The 18,675-nt window shown below is 54.0% G+C and overlaps 2 protein-coding genes across 2 annotated transcripts; one reads left to right on the top strand and one right to left on the bottom strand.

Annotated features, from left to right (window-relative positions):
* Positions 1 to 2,542: 2,542 nt before the first annotated feature.
* LOC143220300 (uncharacterized) lies at positions 2,543 to 6,493 on the top strand. The gene has a single exon (XM_076445969.1). It carries the CDS (start codon positions 2,543 to 2,545, stop codon positions 6,491 to 6,493), a length of 3,951 nt encoding a protein of 1,316 aa, XP_076302084.1.
* A 2,248-nt stretch (positions 6,494 to 8,741) lies between these two features.
* On the bottom strand, positions 8,742 to 14,081 carry LOC143220299 (uncharacterized). Its single transcript, XM_076445968.1, has one exon. It carries the CDS (start codon positions 14,079 to 14,081, stop codon positions 8,742 to 8,744), a length of 5,340 nt encoding a protein of 1,779 aa, XP_076302083.1.
* Between the last annotated feature and the right edge of the window lie 4,594 nt (positions 14,082 to 18,675).

Below are 18,675 nucleotides of genomic sequence, written 5' to 3'. Positions count from 1 at the left end.
GCAGGCTAGTCGAGTAAAAACACGTGCGAGAGGATGCATCCCGCAGGCTAGTCGAGTAAAAACACGTGCGAGAGGATGCATCCCGCAGGCTAGTCGAGCAAAAACACGTGCGAGAGGATGCATCCCGCAGGCTAGTCGAGCAAAAACACGTGCGAGAGGATGCATCCCGCAGGCTAGTCGAGCAAAAACACGTGCGGGAGGATGCTTCCCGCAGGCTAGTCGGGTAAAAAAACGTGAGAGAGGATGCATCCCGCAGGCTAGTCGAGTAAAAACACGTGCGAGAGGATGCATCCCGCAGGCTAGTCGAGGAAAAACACGTGAGAGAGAATGCATCCCTCAGGCTAGTCGAGTAAAAACACGTGCGAGAGGATGCATCCCGCAGGCTAGTCGAGTAAAAACACGTGCCAGAGGATGCATCCCGCAGGCTAGTCGAGTAAAAACACGTGCCAGAGGATGCATCCCGCAGGCTAGTCGAGTAAAAACACGTGCGAGAGGATGCATCCCGCAGGCTAGTCGAGTAAAAACACGTGCCAGAGGATTCATCCCGCAGGCTAGTCGAGTAAAAACACGTGCGAGAGGATGCATCCCGCAGGCTAGTCGAGTAAAAACACGTGCGAGAGGATGCATCCCGGAGGCTAGTCGAGTAAAAACACGTGCGAGAGGATCCATCCCGCAGGCTAGTCGAGTAAAAACACGTGCGAGAGGATGCATCCCGCAGGCTAGTCGAGCAAATACACGTGCGGGAGGATGCATCCCGCAGGCTAGTCGAGCAAAAACACGTGCCGGAGGATGCATCCCGCAGGCTAGTCGAGCAAAAACACGTGCGAGAGGATGCATCCCGCATGCTAGTCGAGTAAAAACACGTGCGAGAGGGTGCATCCCGCAGGCTAGTCGAGTAAAAACACGTGCGAGAGGATGCATCCCGCAGGCTAGTCGAGTAAAAACTCGTGCGAGAGGATGCATCCCGCAGGCTAGTCGAGTAAAAACACGTGCGAGAGGATGCATCCCGCAGGGTAGTCGAGTAAAAACACGTGCGAGAGGATGCATCCCGCAGGCTAGTCGTGTAAAAACACGTGCCAGAGGATGCATCCCGCAGGCTAGTCGAGTAAAAACACGTGCGAGAGGATGCATCACGCAGGCTAGTCGAGCAAAAACACGCGCGAGAGGATGCATCCCGCATGCTAGTCGAGCAAAAACACGCGCGAGAGGATGCATCACGCAGGCTAGTCGAGCAAAAACACGCGCGAGAGGATGCATCCCGCAGGCTAGTCGAGCAAAAACACGCGCGAGAGGATGCATCCCGCAGGCTAGTCGAGCAAAAACACGCGCGAGAGGATGCATCCCGCAGGCTAGTCGAGCAAAAACACGCGCGAGAGGATGCATCCCGCAGGCTAGTCGAGCAAAAACACGCGCGAGAGGATGCATCCCGCAGGCTAGTCGAGAAAAAACACGTGCGAGAGGATGCATCCCGCAGGCTAGTCAAGTAAAAACACGTGCGAGAGGATGCATCCCGCAGGCTAGTCGAGTAAAAACACGTGCGAGAGGATGCATCCTGCAGGCTAGTCGAGTAAAAACACGTGCGAGAGGATGCATCCCGCAGGCTAGTCGAGCAAAAACACGTGCGAGAGGATGCATCCCGCAGGTTAGTCGAGCAAAAACACGTGCGAGAGGATGCATCCCGCAGGCTAGTCGAGCAAAAACACGTGCGGGAGGATGCTTCCCGCAGGCTAGTCGGGTAAAAAAACGTGAGAGAGGATGCATCCCGCAGGCTAGTCGAGTAAAAACACGTGCGAGAGGATGCATCCCGCAGGCTAGTCGAGGAAAAACACGTGAGAGAGAATGCATCCCTCACGCTAGTCGAGTAAAAACACGTGCGAGAGGATGCATCCCGCAGGCTAGTCGAGTAAAAACACGTGCCAGAGGATGCATCCCGCAGGCTAGTCGAGTAAAAACACGTGCCAGAGGATGCATCCCGCAGGCTAGTCGAGTAAAAACACGTGCGAGAGGATGCATCCCGCAGGCTAGTCGAGTAAAAACACGTGCCAGAGGATGCATCCCGCAGGCTAGTCGAGTAAAAACACGTGCGAGAGGATGCATCCCGCAGGCTAGTCGAGTAAAAACACGTGCGAGAGGATCCATCCCGCAGGCTAGTCGAGTAAAAACACGTGCCAGAGGATGCATCCCGCAGGCTAGTCGAGTAAAAACACGTGCGAGAGGATGCATCCCGCAGGCTAGTCGAGTAAAAACACGTGCGAGAGGATGCATCCCGCAGGCTAGTCGAGTAAAAACACGTGCGAGAGGATGCATCCCGCAGGCTAGTCGAGTAAAAACACGTGCGAGAGGATGCATCCCGGAGGCTAGTCGAGTAAAAACACGTGCGAGAGGATGCATCCCGCAGGCTAGTCGAGTAAAAACTCGTGCGAGAGGATGCATCCCGCAGGCTAGTCGAGTAAAAACACGTGCGAGAGGATGCATCCCGCAGGGTAGTCGAGTAAAAACTCGTGCGAGAGGATGCATCCCGCAGGCTAGTCGGACCGATTTTATGACAGCAATTTTATTCAAGATACGTGCTTCGTCAGGCCGTACCACGATAGTAAGAGCTCTCCTTGATCAGGGCTCCGAAGTCGCACTTGTCACGGAAAATTTAGCTCAATTGCTTCGTGCAAAAAAGACCCGTAGAAATGTTACGATTTCCGCGGTCGGCGGAGCCCACGTGGAAACTGTGCGATCGTCTGTCGAAATTCACGTGAGTCCAGTCCACTCGACTACTCCGTCGCTGGTCACAACTGCGTTGGTTATGCCAACGTTAACAGCTTATAACGCACAATGCACTGCAGATCCGTCTTCATTCCAACATTTGAGAGATCTTCAGTGGGCAGACCCGGTGCCCACAAATTCCGAGTCCATTCAAATGATCCTCGGAGCAGATCTATATGGCGATGTAATCCTAGACGGGATTCGTAAAGGACGTCAGGGACAACCGATAGCCCAGAATTCAATTTTCGGGTGGGTTATCTCGGGGCCCATTCCATCTTCTTCCGTCGATCGCGACGGTTCCTCCACCACGAACTCTTCCTTTTCGTGTGTAGAAGTTTCATCGTGCAAGAAGAATCGGTCCTCTTCGATCGCATTCTCGCACCACTGCTCTTCCTCTTTGGAGTCGGAGCTGCGTCGGTTCTGGGAGGTGGAAGAACTCCCTCGGTGCTCTCCGCTGTCTTCAACAGAACGACAATGCGAAGAACATTTTATGACCACTCACTCGCGCAATCCAGACGGACGGTTCGTAGTTCGTCTCCCGTTCACTCGCGATCCTCCGCTTGAAATAGGTCACTCTCGGCACTCGGCAGGACGCATACTATTCGCATTGACCAACAAATTCCGCAAAGATACCGAACTCGAACGAGAATACTGCGATTTTATGCGCGAATACGAAGCCCTCGGCCACATGCGATGCGTGACCGCGGAACTCCCCCCGGCCACACAGGCTGTCTACATTCCCCACCATCCTGTATTTCGGCCCGGGAGCGCAACGTCACATTTGCGCGTAGTCTTTAATGCATCAAGCTTGACCTCTAACGGTCACTCGCTCAATGACCTGCTCCTAGCAGGCCCAAAATTACAGACAGACCTGCCGTCTGTAATTCTGAAATGGCGTCATCATCGGTACGTTTACAGTGCTGACGTCGCAAAAATGTATCGACAGATTTTGGTCGATCCTCGCGACGTCAATTTTCAACGCATTCTTTGGCTAGATACCATTACAAAATCCCCTATCGACCACGTCCTGCTCACGGTCACATACGGCATGACGTGCGCTCCGTTCATTGCGCTTCGAGTCATTCAGCGCCTCCGTGAACTTGAGGGGGCAAATTTCCCTCTTGCGGTGCCCATTCTACGCGATCAGATTTACGTCGACGATGTCCTCTTTGGTGGCGATTCTGTCGAACTTGTCCGCGCGCGCCGCGATCAAGTCGTAGGGCTACTTCGCCGCGGTAAGTTCGAGCTTCGAAAGTGGTCGAGTAACTGCACGGAACTTCTTAGCGACATAGATCCGTCCGACCATGGATTGGCCTGCACCAGGTCATTGGCTGTCGATGACCACGTCAAGGTGCTCGGGATCGGGTGGAACCCGTTGGACGACGCGTTCCAAATTCAATTAAATATCCCGACGACCGTTCCCGAAACAAAGCGAGCGATTTTATCGGCGATTTCGAAAATTTATGATCCGTTGGGCTGGGTGACCCCCGTTACAATCACAGCCAAAATCCTCCTCCAGGATCTCTGGCGTCTGCGCGTCTCCTGGGATGAGGCTCTACAAAATGAAATTCGAGTACGGTGGAATTCCGTTTACACCGGATTAGAATCGCTGAAAGCATTATCGCTGCCTCGCTGGACCGGCCTCGACTCCAGTTCAGGTCCGGTCGAACTGCACGGTTTCTGCGATGCTTCGTCCCACGCATACGCTGCAGTCGTTTATTTGAAGACCACCTCCAAATCCGGTGTGGTCAACGTGTCTCTCTTGGCGAGCAAGTCTAAGGTAGCTCCCATATCCCCCCTAACGATACCGCGCTTAGAATTGTCCGCTGCTCTGCTCCTCGCGCGCCTTCTCGAATTCGTTCGGAATTCCCTAAACGGTCGCCCTCACTCATGTTTTTGCTGGGGTGACTCCACTATCGTGCTTGCATGGCTGCGCGACAGTCCGTCACGTTGGAAAACGTTCGTGGCCCACCGTGTGCACGAAATTCAAATTCGCGCTCCCGACGTCGTTTGGCGCTACGTGCCCTCGGAAGACAATCCGGCCGATTGTGCGTCACGCGGCATACTAGGAGGCGAGCTCGCAGCGCATTCTCTGTGGTGGTCAGGACCTTACTGGCTAGGCTCATCCGAGGAACAATGGCCTTCCGAACCCACGTCAGTTACGCCGATCGACTTGGTCTGTAGGGAGGAAAAGGCTGCGGTGTCCGTGGCTACAGTCACTTCCGAACCTTGGGACTTGTCGTCCAGATATTCGTCGTGGCCGAAACTTCTTCGCGTTACGGGATATCTATTTAAATTCTTGCGCGCTTGTCGCCCACGCCGCTCGCGTTCTCTCGCTCCCTCGACGCCAGGCCGAACTCTGTCGGCCGAGAACTGTGCCGCCGCGCGAATCTTCTGGATCAATTGCATTCAACGCGATTGTTTCCCTTCCGAAGTCGATGCGCTCCGTCAGCGCCGCAGTCTCTCCCCAAAAAGTTCGCTGTTAGCTCTCGATCCGTTCGTCGATGACGACGGAATTCTTCGAGTCGGTGGACGTCTACGACACGCTCCGGTGGCATTCAGTGTCAAACACCCAATCATACTCGCGTCACACCCATTGGTCAAGCAAATCATCGAGCATGCTCATCTACGCGCCCTGCACGCAGGCCTTCAATTGACCCTACATACGCTGCGGCAAACCTTCTGGATACTCCGTGCTCGCAGTTTGGTCAAGAGCACAATTCATGCTTGCGTAGTGTGTGTTCGCGAACGGGCCGCTGTCCCAGCTCAGTTGATGGGCCAACTTCCGACTCCACGCGTCTCCCCTTCGTCCAGATGTTTTTCTCACTGTGGAGTGGATTATGCTGGTCCGTTTCAAATCCGCGCGTCGTCCGGGCGCGGTATTACGTCGCGCAAAGCGTATGTGTCTCTGTTCGTTTGCCTAGCCACGAAGGCAATTCACCTCGAACTAGTATCCGACTATTCCACCCCAGCTTTCATTCGCGCATTTGATCGATTTTGTTCTCGACGTGGAATACCTTGCGCCATGTATTCCGATAACGGGACCACCTTCGTCGGCGCGGACCGTGAATTATGTCGAATGTACCGAGCGACCCTACGGAATCCGGACTTTCTAAATAAAACCGCCAGCGACTGTATCGTTTGGCATTTTATTCCCCCCTCCGCACCGCATTTCGGAGGTTTGTGGGAGGCCGGAGTGAAGAGCCTCAAACACCATCTGAGGCGGGTTGTCGGTGCTCGAACCTTTACGTTCGAGGAGTTTAGCACTTTGCTATGCTCCATTGAATGCTGCCTAAATTCGCGACCTCTAGCTCCATTGCGAGACTCCGTGGACGATTTTGATGTCCTCACGCCTGGACACTTCATAATAGGCTCCCCGCTCACGGCACCCCCACAACCGTCCGTCCTCGAACTGTCCGAGAATCGCCTCACGCGTTGGCAGCTCGTCAGATCTGTGACGGAACATTTCTGGAAGCGCTGGGTGAACGACTATTTAAACACCCTCCAGCAGCGAAGCAAGTGGCGACGGGAGCAGCCATCAATCGAACCCGGTCAGCTCGTCTTCATCCGGAACTCCGCGCTTCCCCCGTGCAAATGGGAACTCGGTCGCGTGAAAACCGTGCATCCAGGGGCAGACGGTCGGGTTCGCGTGGTCACCGTCAAGACCTCTTCAACCGAACTGACCCGTCCGATTGTGAAGCTGTGCCCGCTGCCAATTGTTTCCGCTTCTACCTAACTTTGTACAGTCACTCCTGTAGATAAAATTGTATTATCTCGACTCGTTAGTTGAGTTCTGCGTTAGCTTTGAGTTCGCGTGCGCCGAAAATGAAACTTGCGTGGCTGCGCGACGCCACCACTAAAAACCAAACGATAATGATTCCTCTGTAACGACTGTACACGTTCTCGAGACACTATAGACGATTACGCATTAATTAGGAGCACGAACTACTATAAGCTAGTTTGTATACCGCTCTAGCTGAATGCGAACACTCTTTGTTAACCGAACGCGGTCTTGGAAAAGGCGTTAGACGGGGAATAGATGTTCGACAGCGAACCTTCGGTTCCAGCGAAGAGTGCTATTCATGTTTGCGTCGTGAGTGTTCGTTTTGCGTCAAACAACAAAATTCTGTATGCGATGCGGCGGCGTTAACTCGTCGCTCTCTTTGAAAGCAACGTTTCAAGGCGGGCGGTATGTTCGCGATCGCGTGAACGTTCGAGGTTGTATCCTCGTCACGCGCCGCTCTCTCTCTTCGTCGTGACGTCAGCCGCCGACCGCTCTCATAGCGAACCGTGGTAAGAATCCGCGTTACCCCGTTTCCCCCTTTAGGGTCTATCGATCGTGTCCCAATCACCGATCGCCAATTATCGGATGATCCTTAAGGACCAATCCGCGATCCCGATGACGTGAATCCAGCTCGGTTTACGAAGTCTCCGCGAGTCTTGTCGGCTCTTTACGCTCATTACGCTTGTACAAGGAACACAATCAGAATACAGTCCACTTCTACTCATTGTTATCGTTCTTTATTTCTAAAGTTTAACTTCGCGCACAGCGCTGTGCGATTCCGGCGCCTCCTCCATCACGTATCGTTCGGTCGTCGATCGTTTCCGATACATAAAATTGTCGCTAGCCGGATTCGTAGAGCCTCGGACCCTGCGGGCCTCTTCGCCCCGCGCAGTTCGCTTTGCTCGATATCGTAGTGCTGCGGTATCCCGCTCGACATCGCAGTGCTACGTTATCCTGTCCCCTTCCGCCCTTTCGCGCTTCTTCTTCTCTACAAGGAGACCCCCAGTACACAACGTCCTCTATCAATCGTCGTCCTAATCCAGACCCAACCTCGTGTCTAAGGCAGGGCCTGCTAGATAGCCTTACTGATGAGTCCTCTAGCAGGCTCAGGACGAAACGCTCCCTTCCGCCTCCTCTGTCTTTCCTTTCGCTCACACACATTCGCAATTGGCGTCTCGAGGAGAACCAATCATCCAGAGGAGGAGGAGGATACTACCATCTTGGAGCAAAACAATCGAGGACTACATTTCGCGCCCCGGGAAGGGGATGGCGGCTGTCATTCGCTCATCGCCTCGCTCGATGCGTAGTGCTCTACGAATTTTATGTATCGGAAACGATCGACGACCGAACGATACGTGATGGAGGAGGCGCCGGAATCGCACAGCGCTGTGCGCGAAGTTAAACTTTAGAAATAAAGAACGATAACAATGAGTAGAAGTGGACTGTATTCTGATTGTGTTCCTTGTACAAGCGTAATGAGCGTAAAGAGCCGACAAGACTCGCGGAGACTTCGTAAACCGAGCTGGATTCACGTCATCGGGATCGCGGATTGGTCCTTAAGGATCATCCGATAATTGGCGATCGGTGATTGGGACACGATCGATAGACCCTAAAGGGGGAAACGGGGTAACGCGGATTCTTACCACGGTTCGCTATGAGAGCGGTCGGCGGCTGACGTCACGACGAAGAGAGAGAGCGGCGCGTGACGAGGATACAACCTCGAACGTTCACGCGATCGCGAACATACCGCCCGCCTTGAAACGTTGCTTTCAAAGAGAGCGACGAGTTAACGCCGCCGCATCGCATACAGAATTTTGTTGTTTGACGCAAAACGAACACTCACGACGCAAACATGAATAGCACTCTTCGCTGGAACCGAAGGTTCGCTGTCGAACATCTATTCCCCGTCTAACGCCTTTTCCAAGACCGCGTTCGGTTAACAAAGAGTGTTCGCATTCAGCTAGAGCGGTATACAAACTAGCTTATAGTAGTTCGTGCTCCTAATTAATGCGTAATCGTCTATAGTGTCTCGAGAACGTGTACAGTCGTTACAGAGGAATCATTATCGTTTGGTTTTTAGTGGTGGCGTCGCGCAGCCACGCAAGTTTCATTTTCGGCGCACGCGAACTCAAAGCTAACGCAGAACTCAACTAACGAGTCGAGATAATACAATTTTATCTACAGGAGTGACTGTACAAAGTTAGGTAGAAGCGGAAACAATTGGCAGCGGGCACAGCTTCACAATCGGACGGGTCAGTTCGGTTGAAGAGGTCTTGACGGTGACCACGCGAACCCGACCGTCTGCCCCTGGATGCACGGTTTTCACGCGACCGAGTTCCCATTTGCACGGGGGAAGCGCGGAGTTCCGGATTAAGACGAGCTGACCGGGTTCGATTGATGGCTGCTCCCGTCGCCACTTGCTTCGCTGCTGGAGGGTGTTTAAATAGTCGTTCACCCAGCGCTTCCAGAAATGTTCCGTCACAGATCTGACGAGCTGCCAACGCGTGAGGCGATTCTCGGACAGTTCGAGGACGGACGGTTGTGGGGGTGCCGTGAGCGGGGAGCCTATTATGAAGTGTCCAGGCGTGAGGACATCAAAATCGTCCACGGAGTCTCGCAATGGAGCTAGAGGTCGCGAATTTAGGCAGCATTCAATGGAGCATAGCAAAGTGCTAAACTCCTCGAACGTAAAGGTTCGAGCACCGACAACCCGCCTCAGATGGTGTTTGAGGCTCTTCACTCCGGCCTCCCACAAACCTCCGAAATGCGGTGCGGAGGGGGGAATAAAATGCCAAACGATACAGTCGCTGGCGGTTTTATTTAGAAAGTCCGGATTCCGTAGGGTCGCTCGGTACATTCGACATAATTCACGGTCCGCGCCGACGAAGGTGGTCCCGTTATCGGAATACATGGCGCAAGGTATTCCACGTCGAGAACAAAATCGATCAAATGCGCGAATGAAAGCTGGGGTGGAATAGTCGGATACTAGTTCGAGGTGAATTGCCTTCGTGGCTAGGCAAACGAACAGAGACACATACGCTTTGCGCGACGTAATACCGCGCCCGGACGACGCGCGGATTTGAAACGGACCAGCATAATCCACTCCACAGTGAGAAAAACATCTGGACGAAGGGGAGACGCGTGGAGTCGGAAGTTGGCCCATCAACTGAGCTGGGACAGCGGCCCGTTCGCGAACACACACTACGCAAGCATGAATTGTGCTCTTGACCAAACTGCGAGCACGGAGTATCCAGAAGGTTTGCCGCAGCGTATGTAGGGTCAATTGAAGGCCTGCGTGCAGGGCGCGTAGATGAGCATGCTCGATGATTTGCTTGACCAATGGGTGTGACGCGAGTATGATTGGGTGTTTGACACTGAATGCCACCGGAGCGTGTCGTAGACGTCCACCGACTCGAAGAATTCCGTCGTCATCGACGAACGGATCGAGAGCTAACAGCGAACTTTTTGGGGAGAGACTGCGGCGCTGACGGAGCGCATCGACTTCGGAAGGGAAACAATCGCGTTGAATGCAATTGATCCAGAAGATTCGCGCGGCGGCACAGTTCTCGGCCGACAGAGTTCGGCCTGGCGTCGAGGGAGCGAGAGAACGCGAGCGGCGTGGGCGACAAGCGCGCAAGAATTTAAATAGATATCCCGTAACGCGAAGAAGTTTCGGCCACGACGAATATCTGGACGACAAGTCCCAAGGTTCGGAAGTGACTGTAGCCACGGACACCGCAGCCTTTTCCTCCCTACAGACCAAGTCGATCGGCGTAACTGACGTGGGTTCGGAAGGCCATTGTTCCTCGGATGAGCCTAGCCAGTAAGGTCCTGACCACCACAGAGAATGCGCTGCGAGCTCGCCTCCTAGTATGCCGCGTGACGCACAATCGGCCGGATTGTCTTCCGAGGGCACGTAGCGCCAAACGACGTCGGGAGCGCGAATTTGAATTTCGTGCACACGGTGGGCCACGAACGTTTTCCAACGTGACGGACTGTCGCGCAGCCATGCAAGCACGATAGTGGAGTCACCCCAGCAAAAACATGAGTGAGGGCGACCGTTTAGGGAATTCCGAACGAATTCGAGAAGGCGCGCGAGGAGCAGAGCAGCGGACAATTCTAAGCGCGGTATCGTTAGGGGGGATATGGGAGCTACCTTAGACTTGCTCGCCAAGAGAGACACGTTGACCACACCGGATTTGGAGGTGGTCTTCAAATAAACGACTGCAGCGTATGCGTGGGACGAAGCATCGCAGAAACCGTGCAGTTCGACCGGACCTGAACTGGAGTCGAGGCCGGTCCAGCGAGGCAGCGATAATGCTTTCAGCGATTCTAATCCGGTGTAAACGGAATTCCACCGTACTCGAATTTCATTTTGTAGAGCCTCATCCCAGGAGACGCGCAGACGCCAGAGATCCTGGAGGAGGATTTTGGCTGTGATTGTAACGGGGGTCACCCAGCCCAACGGATCATAAATTTTCGAAATCGCCGATAAAATCGCTCGCTTTGTTTCGGGAACGGTCGTCGGGATATTTAATTGAATTTGGAACGCGTCGTCCAACGGGTTCCACCCGATCCCGAGCACCTTGACGTGGTCATCGACAGCCAATGACCTGGTGCAGGCCAATCCATGGTCGGACGGATCTATGTCGCTAAGAAGTTCCGTGCAGTTACTCGACCACTTTCGAAGCTCGAACTTACCGCGGCGAAGTAGCCCTACGACTTGATCGCGGCGCGCGCGGACAAGTTCGACAGAATCGCCACCAAAGAGGACATCGTCGACGTAAATCTGATCGCGTAGAATGGGCACCGCAAGAGGGAAATTTGCCCCCTCAAGTTCACGGAGGCGCTGAATGACTCGAAGCGCAATGAACGGAGCGCACGTCATGCCGTATGTGACCGTGAGCAGGACGTGGTCGATAGGGGATTTTGTAATGGTATCTAGCCAAAGAATGCGTTGAAAATTGACGTCGCGAGGATCGACCAAAATCTGTCGATACATTTTTGCGACGTCAGCACTGTAAACGTACCGATGATGACGCCATTTCAGAATTACAGACGGCAGGTCTGTCTGTAATTTTGGGCCTGCTAGGAGCAGGTCATTGAGCGAGTGACCGTTAGAGGTCAAGCTTGATGCATTAAAGACTACGCGCAAATGTGACGTTGCGCTCCCGGGCCGAAATACAGGATGGTGGGGAATGTAGACAGCCTGTGTGGCCGGGGGGAGTTCCGCGGTCACGCGTCGCATGTGGCCGAGGGCTTCGTATTCGCGCATAAAATCGCAGTATTCTCGTTCGAGTTCGGTATCTTTGCGGAATTTGTTGGTCAATGCGAATAGTATGCGTCCTGCCGAGTGCCGAGAGTGACCTATTTCAAGCGGAGGATCGCGAGTGAACGGGAGACGAACTACGAACCGTCCGTCTGGATTGCGCGAGTGAGTGGTCATAAAATGTTCTTCGCATTGTCGTTCTGTTGAAGACAGCGGAGAGCACCGAGGGAGTTCTTCCACCTCCCAGAACCGACGCAGCTCCGACTCCAAAGAGGAAGAGCAGTGGTGCGAGAATGCGATCGAAGAGGACCGATTCTTCTTGCACGATGAAACTTCTACACACGAAAAGGAAGAGTTCGTGGTGGAGGAACCGTCGCGATCGACGGAAGAAGATGGAATGGGCCCCGAGATAACCCACCCGAAAATTGAATTCTGGGCTATCGGTTGTCCCTGACGTCCTTTACGAATCCCGTCTAGGATTACATCGCCATATAGATCTGCTCCGAGGATCATTTGAATGGACTCGGAATTTGTGGGCACCGGGTCTGCCCACTGAAGATCTCTCAAATGTTGGAATGAAGACGGATCTGCAGTGCATTGTGCGTTATAAGCTGTTAACGTTGGCATAACCAACGCAGTTGTGACCAGCGACGGAGTAGTCGAGTGGACTGGACTCACGTGAATTTCGACAGACGATCGCACAGTTTCCACGTGGGCTCCGCCGACCGCGGAAATCGTAACATTTCTACGGGTCTTTTTTGCACGAAGCAATTGAGCTAAATTTTCCGTGACAAGTGTGACTTCGGAGCCCTGATCAAGGAGAGCTCTTACTATCGTGGTACGGCCTGACGAAGCACGTATCTTGAGCCTCGCTGTCGCCAAGAGTACGAGTGAGGGGGGACGACGGGGAGTCATCGCAGACAACGATACAACGGTAGAGCAGCCCGGTAATGGAGGTGAAGAGCGGGGCGCGGACGGATCGACTAGGTTCGCGCGACTTGTCGACGCGTCGTGAAGAGAGGAATGGTGAGTTTGTTGACAAACGCGACATTTGAATTTGCTCGAACAATCGGACACCGCGTGTCGTTCGCTTAGGCAATTATAACATCGCGAGAGCCGGTTTACAATTTCGCGTCGCTTTTCCGGAGATTCGGCTAGGTATTGCGGACATGAACTCAGAAAGTGTCGTGAATGACAGAGTGGGCAAGACGATTGCGAAAACGGAGTATTCGTCTTTCCCGTATTATCTGATCTCCGCCGCAATTCTGAGGAAGCGCTCGGACGCTCGGACGATTGCGAGTTCGTGACGGCGTGTACGCGAGGGCATGACGTCGTCTTCGACGTCACAGAATCGCAGGGTTCGACGGACATTTCATCGAGCGCACGCGCACGAGCGAATAGGAAAGTCGTTAATTCGGTAAATGATTTTGGCGTGTCGGACTGAGATGAAGCGATGCACCATGCTTTCGACGTAACGGGATCAAGTTTTCGCGATACTAAAAGAACTAACATATCCGTCCACAATTCTTCTGGAGAGCGATCCAGTTTCGACAGTGATGTGTTCGCTACGTTCGCTCGATCAATCAAAGAGTGCAGATCGACTGCAGATTCGCGCTCAACCGCTGGTAAATCGATCAGATTCGACAAATGCATTTTAATCAGTCGACGTTTGCTCTCGAATCGCGTAGTCAGAGTGCGCCACGCTGTCGAAAAGTTGTCGGCGGTTATCGGAATGTTTCCGAGGGCTTCGAGCGCGGGCCCTGTAAGCGACGACACTAAATAATGCATGCGCATGAAATCCGTTAATTCGCGATTTGACATGATAAGCGACTTGAACCGATCTCGAAATGACTCCCATTCGTTTGGGTCGCCGCTAAACGGAGCTAACGGTACGCGAGGAAGATGCGCAAGCGCGACGGAAGGCTTGAGTAGACTCGTGGAGGAGTTGTCCGGAGAATGCAATGTTGGACTCACGTGTGACCCCAGGTTATCGAGGGCGTCCAGTAGAACATCCCTGGAGCTGATGTAAGTATCCTCAGTTGTCTGGAAGTGGTCGTCCGCGAAATAAGATACAGTCGGGTGGTCTTCCTCAGGTACATTGGTGAGCAGCTGCACGTGGCCATCACTGAACGCAGTCCAAGCGTTTTCGAGAGAAGAGAGTCGCGCTTGAACTTTGCTGATTGTGAGGTTGGCTTTCCCGATCTTTCGAAAATTCTCAACCGTCCGCAGGATCGTCCGTTGCAGCATGGCTTGCCGGTGGAAGTCCGCCATCTTGAGAGAGCACGTGTGAACTCCGAAATTTGCCGTTTACTCTAACTTCGAATCCGGCTCGAAGGACCAATTTTATGTATCGGAAACGATCGACGACCGAACGATACGTGATGGAGGAGGCGCCGGAATCGCACAGCGCTGTGCGCGAAGTTAAACTTTAGAAATAAAGAACGATAACAATGAGTAGAAGTGGACTGTATTCTGATTGTGTTCCTTGTACAAGCGTAATGAGCGTAAAGAGACGACAAGACTCGCGGAGACTTCGTAAACCGAGCTGGATTCACGTCATCGGGATCGCGGATTGGTCCTTAAGGATCATCCGATAATTGGCGATCGGTGATTGGGACACGATCGATAGACCCTAAAGGGGGAAACGGGGTAACGCGGATTCTTACCACGGTTCGCTATGAGAGCGGTCGGCGGCTGACGTCACGACGAAGAGAGAGAGCGGCGCGTGACGAGGATACAACCTCGAACGTTCACGCGATCGCGAACACCGCAGGCTAGTCGAGTAAAAACACGTGCGAGAGGATCCATCCCGCAGGCTAGTCGAGTAAAAACACGTGCGGGAGGATGCATCCCGCAGGCTAGTCGAGCAAATACACGTGCGGGAGGATGCATCCCGCAGGCTAGTCGAGCAAAAACACGTGCGGGAGGATGCATCCCGCAGGCTAGTCGAGCAAAAACACGTGCGAGAGGATGCATCCCGCAGGCTAGTCGAGTAAAAACACGTGCGAGAGGGTGCATCCCGCAGGCTAGTCGAGTAAAAACACGTGCGAGAGGATGCATCCCGCAGGCTAGTCGAGTAAAAACACGTGCGAGAGGATGCATCCCGCAGGCTAGTCGAGTAAAAACACGTGCGAGAGGGTGCATCCCGCAGGGTAGTCGAGTAAAAACTCGTGCGAGAGGATGCATCCCGCAGGCTAGTCGAGTAAAAACTCGTGCGAGAGGATGCATCCCGCAGGCTAGTCGAGTAAAAACACGTGCGAGAGGGTGCATCCCGCAGGCTAGTCGAGTAAAAACACGTGCGAAAGGATGCATCCCGCAGGCTAGTCGAGTAAAAACACGTGCTAGAGGATGCATCCCGCAGGCTAGTCGAGTAAAAACACGTGCGAGAGGATGCATCCCGCAGGCTAGTCGAGCAAAAACACGTGCGAGAGGATGCATCCCGCAGGCTAGTCGAGTAAAAACACGTGCTAGAGGATGCATCCCGCAGGCTAGTCGAGTAAAAACACGTGCGAGAGGATGCATCCCGCAGGCTAGTCGAGCAAAAACACGTGCGAGAGGATGCATCCCGCAGGCTAGTCGAGTAAAAACACGTGCTAGAGGATGCATCCCGCAGGCTAGTCGAGTAAAAACTCGTGCGAGAGGATGCATCCCGCAGGCTAGTCGAGCAAAAACACGTGCGAGAGGATGCATCCAGCAGGCTAGTCGAGCAAAAACACGCGCGAGAGGATGCATCCCGCAGGCTAGTCGAGCAAAAACACGCGCGAGAGGATGCATCCCGCAGGCTAGTCGAGCAAAAACACGCGCGAGGGGATGCATCCCGCAGGCTAGTCGAGCAAAAACACGCGCGAGAGGATGCATCACGCAGGCTAGTCGAGCAAAAACACGCGCGAGAGGATGCATCCCGCATGCTAGTCGAGCAAAAACACGCGCGAGAGGATGCATCACGCAGGCTAGTCGAGCAAAAACACGCGCGAGAGGATGCATCCCGCAGGCTAGTCGAGCAAAAACACGCGCGAGAGGATGCATCCCGCAGGCTAGTCGAGCAAAAACACGCGCGAGAGGATGCATCCCGCAGGCTAGTCGAGCAAAAACACGCGCGAGAGGATGCATCCCGCTGGCTAGTCGAGAAAAAACCACGTGCGAGAGGATGCATCCCGCAGGCTAGTCGAGTAAAAACACGTGCGAGAGGATGCATCCCGCAGGCTAGTCGAGTAAAAACACGTGCGAGAGGATGCATCCCGCAGGCTAGTCGAGTAAAAACACGTGCGAGAGGATGCATCCCGCAGGCTAGTCGAGCAAAAACACGTGCGAGAGGATGCATCCCGCAGGCTAGTCGAGCAAAAACACGTGCGAGAGGATGCATCCCGCAGGCTAGTCGAGGAAAAACACGTGAGAGAGAATGCATCCCTCAGGCTAGTCGAGTAAAAACACGTGCGAGAGGATGCATCCCGCAGGCTAGTCGAGTAAAAACACGTGCCAGAGGATGCATCCCGCAGGCTAGTCGAGTAAAAACACGTGCCAGAGGATGCATCCCGCAGGCTAGTCGAGTAAAAACACGTGCGAGAGGATGCATCCCGCAGGCTAGTCGAGTAAAAACACGTGCCAGAGGATGCATCCCGCAGGCTAGTCGAGTAAAAACACGTGCGAGAGGATGCATCCCGCAGGCTAGTCGAGTAAAAACACGTGCGAGAGGATGCATCCCGGTGGCTAGTCGAGTAAAAACACGTGCGAGAGGATCCATCCCGCAGGCTAGTCGAGTAAAAACACGTGCGAGAGGATGCATCCCGCAGGCTAGTCGAGCAAATACACGTGCGGGAGGATGCATCCCGCAGGCTAGTCGAGCAAAAACACGTGCCGGAGGATGCATCCCGCAGGCTAGTCGAGCAAAAACACGTGCGAGAGGATGCATCCCGCATGCTAGTCGAGTAAAAACACGTGCGAGAGGGTGCATCCCGCAGGCTAGTCGAGTAAAAACACGTGCGAGAGGATGCATCCCGCAGGCTAGTCGAGTAAAAACTCGTGCGAGAGGATGCATCCCGCAGGCTAGTCGAGTAAAAACACGTGCGAGAGGATGCATCCCGCAGGGTAGTCGAGTAAAAACACGTGCGAGAGGATGCATCCCGCAGGCTAGTCGAGTAAAAACACGTGCCAGAGGATGCATCCCGCAGGCTAGTCGAGTAAAAACACGTGCGAGAGGATGCATCACGCAGGCTAGTCGAGCAAAAACACGCGCGAGAGGATGCATCCCGCAGGCTAGTCGAGCAAAAACACGCGCGAGAGGATGCATCCCGCAGGCTAGTCGAGCAAAAACACGTGCGAGAGGATGCATCCCGCAGGCTAGTCAAGTAAAAACACGTGCGAGAGGATGCATCCCGCAGGCTAGTCGAGTAAAAACACGTGCGAGAGGATGCATCCTGCAGGCTAGTCGAGTAAAAACACGTGCGAGAGGATGCATCCCGCAGGCTAGTCGAGCAAAAACACGTGCGAGAGGATGCATCCCGCAGGTTAGTCGAGCAAAAACACGTGCGAGAGGATGCATCCCGCAGGCTAGTCGAGCAAAAACACGTGCGGGAGGATGCTTCCCGCAGGCTAGTCGGGTAAAAAAACGTGAGAGAGGATGCATCCCGCAGGCTAGTCGAGTAAAAACACGTGCGAGAGGATGCATCCCGCAGGCTAGTCGAGGAAAAACACGTGAGAGAGAATGCATCCCTCACGCTAGTCGAGTAAAAACACGTGCGAGAGGATGCATCCCGCAGGCTAGTCGAGTAAAAACACGTGCCAGAGGATGCATCCCGCAGGCTAGTCGAGTAAAAACACGTGCCAGAGGATGCATCCCGCAGGCTAGTCGAGTAAAAACACGTGCGAGAGGATGCATCCCGCAGGCTAGTCGAGTAAAAACACGTGCGAGAGGATGCATCCCGCAGGCTAGTCGAGTAAAATCACGCGCGAGAGGATGCATCCAACAGGCTAGTCGAGTAAAAACACGTGCGAGAGGATGCATCCCGCAGGCTAGTCGAGTAAAAACACGTGCGAGAGGATGCATCCCGCAGGCTAGTCGAGTAAAAACACGTGCCAGAGGATGCATCCCGCAGGCTAGTCGAGTAAAAACACGTGCGAGAGGATGCATCCCGCTGGCTAGTCGAGTAAAAACACGTGCGAGAGGATGCATCCCGCAGGCTAGTCGAGTAAAAACACGTGCGAGAGGATGCATCCCGCAGGCTAGTCGAGCAAAAACACGTGCGAGAGGATGGATCCCGCAGGCTAGTCGAGTAAAAACACGTGCGAGAGGATGGATCCCGCAGGCTAGTCGAGTAAAAACACGTGCGAGATTGTGCATCCCGCAGGCTAGTCGAGTAAAAACACGTGCGAGAGGATGCATCCCGCAGGCTAGTCGAGCAAAAACACGTGCGAGAGGATGCATCCCGCAGGCCAGTCGAGCAAAAACACGTGCGAGAGGATGCATCCCGCAGGCCAGTCGAGCAAAAACACGTGCGAGAGGATGCATCCCGCAGGCTAGTCGAGTAATAACACGTGCGAGAGGATGCATCCCGCAGGCTAGTCGAGCAAAAACACGTGCGAGAGGATGCATCCCGCAGGCTAGTCGAGCAAAAACACGTGCGAGAGGATGCATCCCGCAGGCTAGTCGAGCAAAAACACGTGCGAGAGGATGCATCCCGCAGGCTAGTCGAGCAAGAACACGTGCGGGAGGATGCTTCCCGCAGGCTAGTCGGGTAAAAAAACGTGCGAGAGGATGCATCCCGCAGGCTAGTCGAGTAAAAACACGCGCGAGAGGATGCATCCCGCAGGCTAGTCGACCAAAAACACGCGCGAGAGGATGCATCCCGCAGGCTAGTCGAGCAAAAAC

This window comes from Lasioglossum baleicum, unplaced genomic scaffold (genome assembly GCF_051020765.1).
Source record: "Lasioglossum baleicum unplaced genomic scaffold, iyLasBale1 scaffold0699, whole genome shotgun sequence".
Classification (NCBI taxonomy): domain Eukaryota; kingdom Metazoa; phylum Arthropoda; class Insecta; order Hymenoptera; family Halictidae; genus Lasioglossum; species Lasioglossum baleicum.
Note: the sequence above shows the minus strand (reverse complement) of the source record. Positions and strands in the feature narration are given on the sequence as shown.